Raw genomic sequence first — 12,561 nt, forward strand, 5'->3', positions numbered from 1 at the left:
CTGGATGTTTGAAATGTCTGTAAAAATAGACAGTTTTCATTTTGATATAACTGGTGCCGAACTTTGTTGATAAAATAGTTGAAAGTATAGGCTTGGGTGACATGTTGGCACACTTAATATTTAAGATTTCTTGAGAATTGAGTTCCTAATGGCCCCAGCCCCAGCCCCCATCTTCAGGCTGGCTAGTGCTTTGCCATGGTTGCTTGGAAAGGGTTTGTTTAGAGTGCCACAGCCTTGCTTATCATTGCTCCTTTGCTTGCCAACACCCTCACAATAGAGGCAGGAAGGCAGGAACCTAGGCCTTTGTTGTAAGTTCTCATGAGTTGTTGCCGACTTATTTGCCTTATGTAGAATCCTTTATCATAGCCTGTCATCTCATTGCTTGTTTTAACCAACCAACCAACTATATATATGATTAGGTGTACGTATAACCAACTATATATCCTTATATCTATCTTGTTTGCTAGCCATGTTGTTTCTGTGTTGGTGACCCTTGAAACAATCACTTTTATTTTATATTTCCCAGGAGTAAAAATCAGTAGGTAATTACTAATTGTTTATGACAGTGGTTCTCAGACTTTAGTATGCACCAGAAACATACATTTCTGTGTTGCACTCCCAGGATTTTTGATTCAGTATATCAGGGGTGGGGCTGATAACTTGCATTTCCGACAAGTTCACAAGGGTTGTTGATGCTGCTGGTCTGGGGACCACACTTTGAGAAACACTCGTCTACAGTGAGCCAGGTGCTGTGTGAGAGAAACTGGTGTAAGATGTGGTCTCTGGCCTTGGAGAGCTTGCCTTCGATTTGGCATCTGCTTTTTATATGAAGGCACCTAAGTGGGCGGCTCTGCAGGCCAGATTCCAAAGTTGTCTGAAAGTTCAGAGCAGTGAGAAATCCCCAGTAGCTAAGAAGTCAGGAAGCTTTTTACAGAACCATTGTGATTATTTGAGCTAAGTGCTTAAGGATCAATGAGTGGCACATTCCAGGCAGGGAAGCACTTTGATAAAGATGTGGAGTGGAAATGTCACAAGGCAGTTTCAGTGGGTGGTAAGTAGCTAGTCACTTTGAGTGGGTGGGTATTGTATGCTGGTGATTCAAAATAAAGTTCGGAAAATAACTGGGCTCAGATTGCATTGAACTTTGAACACTAAATGGGGAGGCTTTCAACAGAGATGGCTAGCCATTGACAGGGCCCTGTTTAGGACTGGAGGAGAGGTGGCATGAGGTGGAGTCAGGAGAGAATGTAAGAGAAGGAAGTAACCAGCCAGAAGATCTTAACTTCCTTGTTACATTCTTCTGCCCCCAACCCTTCGGATTTATTTTTTCTCTTCCGTGTTGAGTGGGTGTTGGTCCCTAAAAACTGGACTATGTTTAACAGTGGTTCACTGGTAATCTCGACAAGATTAACTCTGGTGGGTTTTTTGTTTTGTTTTGTTTTTAAATCCCTAGGGGGTAAAAAGGAGGGGAGAGGGAGACGGAGGGAAAGAAGGAGAGGGAGACAGAGACAGACATACACGGGTGGGTTCTAAGATGCAAAAGTTTGAGGTTGTTAGTTTGGGTGCAACTAATGAGAACTTCTGTAGTTGGATATCTTATTTGGGAAGATAAAATTATTTGGATTTCCAGCTTCAGTTTTTTAGCAGAGTGATTTTTGTTGAACTTTTAAAAAAGAATGGAATAAAACTGACAACATAGCAGACACCATTTAGTGCTTTGGCCTAGTCTCTATTTTTAAATATTGTAACATGGAGGTAATTTATATGGATTTTGAGATTAATGTGACTTCTGAAAACATAGTACCTTTAGCAGATGGTCATATTTCTTTCAAAGTTTAAAAGATATTACTACCCCTAAGCCCAGAAAATAGATAATTCACCAAGCAATAAGTAAATCTGTATTTTCCTTACATTCTTTTTTAAAAATTGAAGTATAAGTGATGTACAGGACAGGTAAGTTGCAGGTGTACAGTAGTGATTCACAATTTTTAAAGGTTATATACTCCATAGTTATTATAAAATATTGGCTATATTCCCTGTGTTGTATAATATATCCTGGTAGTTTATTTTATACATAGTTGTTTGTATCTCTTAATCTCCTACCCTCGTATTGCCCCTCTCCCCACTGGTAACCAGTAGTTTGTTCTCTATATCTGTGAGTCTGTTTCTTTTTTTGTTATATTCACTAGTTTGTTATATTCTTTAGATTCCACATATAAGTGATCTCATATAGTATTTGTCTCTCTGTCGGACTTACTTCACTTAGCATAATGCCCTCCAAGTCCATCCATGTTGCTGCAGATGGCAAAATTTCATTCTTTTTTATGGGAGAATAGTATTCCATTATATATGTATATACCACATCTTTTTAATACATTCATCTGTTGATGGACACTTAGGTTGCTTCCATATGTTGGTAATTGTAAATAATGGTGCTATGAACATTGGGATACATGTATCTTTTTGAATTAGGTGTTCTTGTTTTTTTTGTTTGTTTTGTTTTCTTTTTTTTTTTTTTTTTTTCAGATATATATCCAGGAGTGGAATTGCTGGGTCATATGGTAGTTCTGTTTTTAGTGTTTTAAGAAGCCTTCATACTGTTTTCCACAGTGGTTGCACCAGTTTACATTCCCATCAACAGTGTAACACTGTGTATCTTTCCATCTGTTTGTGCTGTCTTCAGTTTCTTTCATCAGTGTCTTTACAGTGTTCTGAGTGCAGGTCTTTTACCTCCTTATGTAGGTTCCTACCTATCTTATTCTTTTTGATGGGATGGTAAATAGGACTGTTTCCTTAATTTCTCTTTCTCATAGTTCATTGTTGGTATTTCCTTACATTCTTAATTATTGTATTGCTCTTTGTTCTTGGTCTAAATTCAGTGCAAATTTTTAAAATTTTAATGAAGCATCATAAAAATGAGTTATTTGATGGATTTTGATCTGTGTAGATAAAAAGATCTATAAAGATTAAAAAAGGCAAGCATACTATTATCTTGGACATAAGTAAGACTGAATGTGATTTTTAAACGATGTTTTAATTCCTATAAGTTTATTATTTTTGTTGGAGCTCCCTTGTGTTTATGCTTGGAAAAGTTTTGTTGCTTTCATGAAACTGCAAGTTAAAATCATCATATCTTTTTGAATTTTAGGTACTTACACTGTGAAATTTTATGATGGAGTAGTTCAAACTGTCAAACATATTCATGTCAAAGCTTTTTCCAAAGATCAGGTGAGAAATGTGGTTTTGTGCTTTGTGGTATCAATGATGCTAATATTGTAGTTTTGTTTCTCTAATAATGATGTTACATTTGTTTATGATAGTTAAGTCTTTATTTCTTCCATCTCACATGATTCCACCAGAAAGCAATACAGACATTTTCAGAAATTGTAAATATTTGTCTTTCTGCCATTTGCTTTTAATGCAGATTCTTCTTTTCAGAAGTACCAGTACTTTAATATCATTACCTGTTACCTCTTTTGAGAAAACATCTTTTCTCCAAAGTGTCTGGTTGTTACTCCTTTTTCTCTCTCTCTGTGCCCTGCCCCTAGAGCTGTTTCCCCTCACAGGGAACTTGCTGAGTGCTTGAGGAAATCTAGAGATGTTTTCTACTGATCCCACTTTGTCCTTCAGCTCAGGACAATGGTGTGGTGGTTACAGATCTACTGTTTGGTGTAGATTGGTAATCCCTTGTGCTAGCTGTGCCTGGGTTGAAAACGTTGTTTCCTGTTGTCCCTGTCACCATCTATGTATTTGTCTGAGCACCAGACCTGAGTTTTGATACTGGAAATATGGTGCAGACACTGGCTACCTAGAAGGCCATCTAGGCCTACTTTCTTCATGATTTTTCCCCTTTAGTCTTTTTCATATTTATGTCTTAATGAATAACTAAGGGGGAAGATTCTGACTGTTAACTAACTGTTATTTACCTCTTTGTGTGGTTGTTGATGTGACAGTATTTGGTAATGCTGAAACTTGTTGTCTTTTCTTATGATGATCAAATGCTTCTACTTATCACAAATTTTAATAACTTACTCTGGGTACGTATGTTTAGCATTTTCAAAGCATCATGATACATGATATTATTATAGAAAGCCTTAAGAACATTTTTGCCTTTGGTGCTTTTCCTCTTCAGAAAATTGGCAGAATTGCAAACTTAAGCCCTGAAGATGTTCTCTCTTTGATTATTTGCCCGTGAGGCATCTAAGGTGCTACACAGAACTCTAAAACATTATTTTAGCCTTAAATTTGGCAATTTTTGTATTAAGTTTGTGGAATGAGTTAATACAGAGGACTGTATTAAGAACTTGTACAGAATTATCAGATTGTATATAGAGCCTCCCCAAATGGAAGTCTGGGGCTCCAGGTAACAAACGTTAAACTGTTTACTCTGATCGTACTCATGGTGCTTTGGCTCAGAGATGGGCATCTCACCCTGTGTGGATTTGTGGGTGCTTCAGTCCTCAGTTCCCAGCTGCCTCCGAGTGTCTCACCTCATCTCAGACCTGGCAGGTGGTTGAGCACAGGCTCATGGCTCCTGTTGGTTTTTGTTTTCTGAGAGGACATAGTGGTTTGAATAAATGACTTCTCAACTCTCTTCAGCCCTAAGAGTCTAGGGTCCTGTAATGGCCACTTGCAAAGCGAAATTGCAGACAATTTTAAAAGCTTTTTTTCATGTAGTATTAGAGTAGATCAAGGGTGGGGTTTTTTTGTTTGTTTTTTAATAGGATTGTACTACCTTAAATGGTTTGATAATCTTTATTTGAAGAATTTAGCTTTCTTTTGGAGGTATAAAAATAATACATGTTTAAAAAATAATACATGTTTGCTGTAGAAAATTTGGAAAATACAGAAAAGCGCAATGAATGTAAAAACTAAAACTGTGTCATCTAAATATAATTGCTCTTAAAATTTTGATGTATAGATTTCTATGTTTTCTGAAAAAGATATGTCTATATATATGTATTTATTTTCAAAATTAGAGTCATACATTAATCTTCTATAACTTGCTGTTTTAACAAAATAAAGTTTCTCCAAGTTCCTGAGTGCCATATGGGAATATAGCTTTTAATAGCAATGTAGTACTTTGTAATATGTATATGACCCTACTTTGTGGAACCAGTTCCCTAGGGTCATTTAAACTTGGTCATTTGCAAACCTGGGTGTACAAGTCTGATTATTCTGTTAGCAGATTCCATTTCTAGGAATTCATTTGAGTTCAGAAGTACAAATTTGTAAGTCTTTTGACCCAAATTGCCAACCCCCCTTCCTAGTGGTTGCCGGTTACATTTCTCCAGGAATTACTGAGGAGTGCTTGTTATCAGCCTCGTTGCTTTCAGAAAATTTTGAGGACTTAAAAAAAAATTTTGCTTTTTATGCACTAACCACAGAAATTCTCCTTGTTTACTATTTTTCCCTATGGAACAAATTAAACTTTCACTCACTAAGTATTTAGGCACTCCTTCCTACTTCTGGCAAAGATCTGTGTGCCTAGTGTGTGCTATGTGCTGCGAATCCCATACGAACATGATATGAAGGAAGATACATATACAGATGAACTTAATTATAGTTTTGGAGACTCCAGAGCTCTCAGGGCTGGTTTTATTATGAGGCAGTATACTAGGACACAAGATTTTCAGGATGAATTTTAAAGAAAGTAATTTTGGAGGAAAGTAATAAAAAAGCACTACTTCCTCCTGATGGACACAAATTCAGTGACTCAGGAACACAGTAGGGGGCTTGTTGGACTGGGCACAGCTTTTACCCAATAGGGGAAGCAAGGACTCTGTTTCTGGGTTGGAATATCTTTAAAGCTTTCCTGTTCAGCCTCCAGTTCTCTACACAGGGCATCAGCATCTACTGGCAGAGTGAGCCAGGCCTCTGAAAGACCCTGGGGCAATGTAGTCATGCTTGGGATGAGAAGGACGGGCGTGAAGGCATTTGCTAAGAAGACCTCTGTCAGAAAGATTGCTTTCCAGAAGACGTCCCTGGGGTAGTGGTCTGTCCCTTTAATTACTTTCTAGTGACTTATTAATCATAAGGGAGATAGCATTGTCTAAGAAGGCGTTGAACATGACTTATTTTCTTTAAACTTACGACTTATTCTCAAACCTCAGACTATGGGTGGATATTCTCAGTGGTGCTTTCCATTATGTGACCCGATATATGTCCTCTTTTAGTTTATTTGTCTTCATAAGTTTACAAAAAATCATCTGATTTTATATTTACAAGTAACCACAAAATATTTCATTGCTATTTTGCTCATTTTAGAATATTGTGGGTAATGCTAGGCCTAAAGAAACAGAGCACAAAAGTCTTTCATCATCTCCTGATAAACGAGAGAAGTTTAAAGAGCAGAGAAAAGCCACGGTCAATGTGAAGAAAGACAAAGAGGACAAAGCCTTAAAGACAGAAAAGCGACCCAAGCAGCCTGATAAAGAAGGAAAGTTAATCTGTTCTGAAAAGGGGAAAGTGTCAGAGAAAAGCCTTCCTGAGAACGAGAAGGAAGATAAGGAGAACATTTCAGAAAATGACAGAGAGTATTCTGGAGATGCTCAAGTGGACAAGAAACCTGAAAATGACCTTGTGAAGAGTTCACAAGAAAACTTGAGGGAGCCAAAAAGAAAACGAGGCAGACCCCCTTCCATAGCTCCTACTGGTGAGTGTCCCAAGTGGGCAACGCTAGAGTGCTCTTCTGTGGCCTTTGTGGTTCTTTATAATTTCTATACGTCCACCCTTTGTTTTTGTGACTGACTTTGAATCATCCTGTGATCTGCAAACAGTTCATGTCTGTGGAGCTGAATTTTAAGGGAGGCCTATATCTGGGTGAACACAAGTTGAGAAACATGTTCTTGACTGGGCTTCTGGAGTGGTAAATAACTGCTCACTAGATACTTAAGCTAATATGATAAAACCTAATAAGCTAAGGCCTTTTGCTTGTGCCAACTCAAATGATTTCACTTTAAGTAGGCTTAACAGAACTTGGGATCAGGACATCTCATTTTCATGAGAGACATGAAAGAGGAAAGGAGAAGTAAGTGCGTGTGGGCATCTGGAGGAGGTGGGAACAAAGAACACTGGACCCAGGAAGGTGTGGGTACATTTGAAACTGAGCCCTCTGGAGAGTGATTACGGGTTGGAAATTTTCAGTCTAAATGAAAAGCTGAGATGGCTAATTGGTAAGAGTCAAGGTTAGAGGATACAGATTTAGAGAAGTATACCCAATTATTTTAAAAAGTTGAGATTTGGAATGCTTTTAGAATAGCCAAGAGTGAAACAAACCCTCAGTTTCTTCCTAAGCCACACATTCCTTCTCTAGATTGATGGAGTGGCGTGAGGAGCCCCCAGGGTCTCCAGACTGCACACTGACTGTGATTATCTGGCAGTGGCCTTCAGACATTCTTGCTTGCATATTCTCTACATGAATGTTGGAACTGTGAATCCTCTAGCACGTTTTAAGTGATACCTGTTTTTTTTCTCACAAGTTTAAATAGCAGCCAAAGATAAATTTAAAATATAAAATATGGCAAGAATATATTTTCATCAAAACTGTGGAACTGTGGAATTAGCCCATTCATTGTTTCATTGTGATGGAAAATGCGAAGCCAGTTCTATCAATCCAGACAGCTACACCAGACTTAATTTCTGTGGAACAAACTCTACCTTTATTTACTTCAAAAAAATGTATTAGTACTTGTTCCCAGTAGTCAGCCTTCTTACATCTGAGTTCTAATTTTAAGATACGAGATTAGATAGGAGATTGATTTCTTCCCAGATGAAATAAGGCACTTCCTCTTACAGCGGTTGTAACTGGATTTCATCTTCAAGAACTGAGCATGCTGTAATTGTCCCTATGCCTAACTAGGGCCCAGACCTGCACTGTCCAGTATGGTAGCTGCTAGCCACATGTGACCATTAAGCACTTGAAATTGGCCACACTGAATTGAAAAGGACTGTAAGTGTAAAATACACACCGGATTTCAAATACTCTGTACAAGAAACCCCCCATGAATGTGAAATATCCCATTAATAATTTTTTACTGGTTGATTACATGTTGAAATGATGCTAAATAAAATACATTCTTAAAATTAATTTCACTTTTTTAACTTTAATTTAAAATTTAGAATTACACATGTGGCTTGTATTTGTGGCCCTCGTTATATTCATATTGGACAGCACTGGCCTAAATTCACTGGCTTTCTCAACAGGGTTCCAGGAGAGAATTAATTAAACCCTAATGCCCAAGGCATCTGTGATGTGTAATGAATTGACTTCTGTGCATTGAGAGTGGTCCTAGTTATAAACCACCCTTGGGAAAATTGAGAAAATAACTTCTGTGTTCTGTTTTCAAATGAGGAACCCCAGCTGAGAAAGTCTGGGGGTTTTAAACCTCTGGGCAGTGTACCATGTTAAGATGTAGGATGTGATAAGCAGGATTTTTTGTGCGAGTAGGAGAAGGGCACTTATGCAAGGAAAGGTAGAAAATGTGAACTGTCAGAAATCTGATGTGTCCTCATCTTAGTTTAGCGAAGAGTGTATGTGGAAGTTGAGTGTTCTGAAACAGAAGACCCTTTAGTTACTTATGCTATGACTTGTACCCTCTGGAAAGTGTGGACCGGGGTAGTTGCCCTCCAGTTTGCAGATTGCTCCTATGAAGCCACATTACGTCACTCATAAAAAATGGGGCTTTCAGTGTATTGCTTTTATAAGTGTAAGATTTCACACCAGATAGAATCGATTTCATGGAGAACTGGTGTTTTCCAAGTTAATACTTGCCTGAGGCATTCCTCCCCAATCAGAATCTCTGGAGCAGAATCTGGGAGTGCTAATTGTTAACAGCCTTTGCAGATGATTCTAATTTAGTGTAAGAAGAGTTTGGGAAGCATTGAAGTTCTGTGTGGTCCACCCCAGTTTATGTATGGTATCAAAGTGAAGAAGGTTTGCCAGTATCTATCTATAGTTAAGATCCCCTTTAAAAATTACTTGGAATAAGTTCATTGACACAGTGGTCTTGAGCTCTCTAGATTGTACAAACCAGACCTTACTGGAACAGGATCTGAGCTATTTACGGAGAGTTCTTTGTATTTAATTTGGAATATGTATGACCTCCAAGTTCCCACCCTTAGAACAAAATAATGTTGGCACATTAGGAAGACTGAACACAGGAAGAGCCAAAAAGAGTTTAGTGCTCTGGTCAGGTTTGCCTCCTCAGAGCTCAGCTCTGTGTCCTTTGGCCATTTGACATGGCAGATCTGAAGCTGCTGGTCTTAGATGAATCTCTCCTCCCACTGCCCCTCCCATTTCCTTCCCTTCCTCCCTCTTCTTTCTTCTCCTCTCTCCTTTCATTCTTCATCATATCCCCTAGTCCTACTTTTCTGTCAAGCTTCCCAATTTCTTTTCTTTTGTTTTTCCTTCTGTCTGCCTTTTGTAGTCTCATCTTTGCTGATGGGGGAGAGCTTCTTAAGCGTTAGGTTTAAAAATAAAGAGTGAGTACTATCTAAGAGTTTAGTTTCTGCTTTGCTAAATTGTGTCAGGGCTGGATTTGCTAGTGATAAGCAGTGACTATCAAATAGCATAGCTTCCTGAGATGTTTCTGGAACTGTTTTTAAGAGATTATAAATGTTGACATTCTTTTTGGTCCCTCAAAACTAGGATCAATGCCAGGCTGACCAATTTAGCAAGTAGAAGTTGAAAATAATCAAGCCATAGTCTCAGGGTACACATTTTAAGACTTAGGCAATATGGTAGGTTTCCTGAGTATTGGATAAGCCAGATTTTGATGAGAAGATTAAATGGCGATAAAAAATGACTTTTCTATAGCCCTTGCATCCTCATATTTTAAAACAACCATGTTGGGGTATTTAAAGAGGTTTCAGGAGACAAATGTATGACTAGAGCTGGGTCATAGGAGAGATCAAAAAGAGATTCAGAAAGTCAGTCTACAAGGTATTATCAGGATTTCTTATAAGGAAGTATTTTTTCGCCCATTTCATTTTTTTTTTCCTTTTAGCTTAAGTAAGAATACCCTTTGAGGGCTTATTATCCTGCAAGGGTATGTGTGTATATATATATGTTCTATTTATATATAATATGAGGATTGGCCACTAATTGGTTTTATATACATTTATTGGTTTTATATACATGTAGCTGTGGATTCAAACTCTCTAACTTTGCAACCAATAACATTGGAATTGAGAAGACGGAAAATTTCAAAAGGAAGTGAAGTCCCATTAAAACGTCCCCGGCTTGACAAAAATTCATGTGAGTCTTTGATTTGTGTATGTGTGGCTAGAACTTGACGTCAGTTGGGTTAGCTCCCCTATATCCATGTTGTCCCTTATCCTTATAGGCTCTAATGCTTGTCCCTGATTACTAATGTAATGTAGCTAATGGAGCTAATGTAAGTGGGATGTGGTTGGATCAGAGGAGTTTTGCTAGAAGAGATATAAATAGCAAAGTACAAGCTGTATTAATGTTGGATTTAGTGGTTTCATCTTCATACCCATACACTACGTTTGATTTGGATTCCACTGGAAATGTAATGGCTTAAGATAGGATGGATTTCATATGTTGAGTGACATTTTGAAAGAGTACTGCTGTTTATTGATTAAAAAAAAATTTACTTTGTTGTCTCCAAAAAGAATTTGTGATGGCTCTAAGGCTCTGTAAACCTTATTGACTTGGGAAATTAGTACATAAACTTTTATGTTGGGAAGCTCCAAAATGGAATTTGTCAAGATTGGGACATGACCTTAGCCCATATTTTCAGACCATGAATCCTTAAATTAGGAAAATTATATCCTGACAGAGGGACTGTGCCTTTACTTAAAACTATAAACCAGAATAGTGTATTTCCTTTTATCATTGAACTAATATTCCAGAAGTCTCTGTAAAGCAAGCCTATATAGAGAAAGCCAGTCCAGAAATCTGTAATAGCCGAGTTATTTCTTTTGGTCTCTTGACTACAACTCTCTTAATGATTTATAGCCCAGGAAAAGTCAAAAAACTACTCGGAAAACACTGACAAAGACTTATCAAGGAGACGGTCCTCCAGGCTGTCCACTAATGGGACCCATGAGATCCTAGATCCTGACTTGGTTGTATCAAATTTGGTTGATACAGTTAATACTGATCCTTTGCAGAACACATCATCTAGTACCAACGAATCTGAAGAAGGTGAGTCAGAGTCTGTTCTGGAATGGTCTTACCAACCTGATCCCTGTCTAGTGAGAACCAATCTAAATCATTGTGTACTGTGTTACACAAGTTTTAGATGGTGTTGAAATCAAGTTACTGAATCAGCTGTAGTGTTTCTTATATTATTCTTCACTGAACATTCAATAGACAAACTTTTGTGTGCATTTGTGATTGGTTTTGCTAATATATGTCTGAACATTGGGTTGAAGATACAGTGCTTTGAAGAGTCCTGTTCCTCTTTCTCTTTCTGATGCCATCTCACTCCAGTGCCTCTGCCTTTTTGTTAACATTTCCAGCAAATTCTCCCTTCACTTTAATTTCTTACTAGCCTGTTTCTTTGATATGCTCACAACCCTTGCTATATATACTGGAACCTGTGAATGTATTCTTGTATTCTGTGAAATGAATGGCTTCTTCTAAAAAGATCCTGGCTTTATCAGCCTATGTGGAACTTTTGATTCTCAGATTATAAACATGTGTATGTTCCCCAATTTTTCTTTTTTTCTTCTAGGTCAGTTGAAATCTCCTTTGGAAGCTGGCCAGGTCTCATCTGCACTAACTTGCCACTCCATTGGGGATGGATTGAGGCCTACAGGCTTGGAGTTGAACTGCAAGTCAATGGGAGAAAACACTATGAAAACGGAACCGGCTTCTCCCCTTGCTGAGTTACAAGAGATTTCTACTGTAGCAGGTTCATACTTAGTTAACATAATCCTCTTCTAATATATACTTTTGCTTCTGCTTTGATTGTAAATTTAAAAAAATGGATTTTTTTCACTTTTATTAATAATATTTCTTAAATACCATATATTTTTAAAAAATGCTATATGCTTGTTATTTCTGATATTGCTAATTTGTGATTCTTCTCTCTTCTTGATTAGTATAGCTAAGGATTTATCAATTTTGTTGATAGTTCCAAAGAACCAACCTTTTACTTTAATTTTCTCTGTTTGTCTTTTTTTTAATGTCATTGATTTCTGTTTTGATTTTAATTGTTTTCTTCTTTAAATGTTTCTAGAAACTTAGGTCATTGATTTTAGATCTCCTTTTCCAATATGAGCATTTAAAGTTATATATAGTTTTCCCATTAAGCACTGCTTTATCTACATCCCACAAATTTTGATATTCTGTATTTTCATTTTCATCCAATTCAAAATATGTATGATTTATTTGTTGATCATTGGTTACTTAGGAGAGTTTTGTTTCCATTTCCAAGTACTGAAGTTTTTATAGATACCTTATTGTTACTGATTTCTAATATAATTCCATTGTAGTCAGAGAACATACTCTGTAGGATTTCAGTCTTTTTTAATTTGTTGAGCCTCATTTTATGGTCCAGTATATGATCTGTCTTGGTGACTATTCCA

At 37.3% G+C, this 12,561-nt stretch overlaps 1 protein-coding gene across 6 annotated transcripts in view; it reads left to right on the plus strand.

The window, feature by feature from the left end:
- The window catches only part of PHF20 (PHD finger protein 20), a 110,430-nt gene that overhangs the window by 45,500 nt on the left and 52,369 nt on the right, over nt 1-12,561 (plus strand). For all 6 annotated transcript variants that reach the window (XR_012061706.1, XM_072944138.1, XM_072944141.1 and 3 more), the window contains exons 5-9: nt 3,149-3,228; nt 6,268-6,655; nt 10,145-10,258; nt 10,985-11,173; nt 11,706-11,885. Coding sequence is in view for 5 of the 6 variants with exons in the window: in XM_072944138.1 (XP_072800239.1) it covers nt 3,149-3,228; nt 6,268-6,655; nt 10,145-10,258; nt 10,985-11,173; nt 11,706-11,885 (951 nt within the window). In the remaining variant the exon portion in view is untranslated. The remainder of the gene's footprint in view (nt 1-3,148; nt 3,229-6,267; nt 6,656-10,144; nt 10,259-10,984; nt 11,174-11,705; nt 11,886-12,561) is intronic.

Source organism: Vicugna pacos, chromosome 19, assembly GCF_048564905.1.
Source record: "Vicugna pacos chromosome 19, VicPac4, whole genome shotgun sequence".
NCBI lineage: Eukaryota > Metazoa > Chordata > Mammalia > Artiodactyla > Camelidae > Vicugna > Vicugna pacos.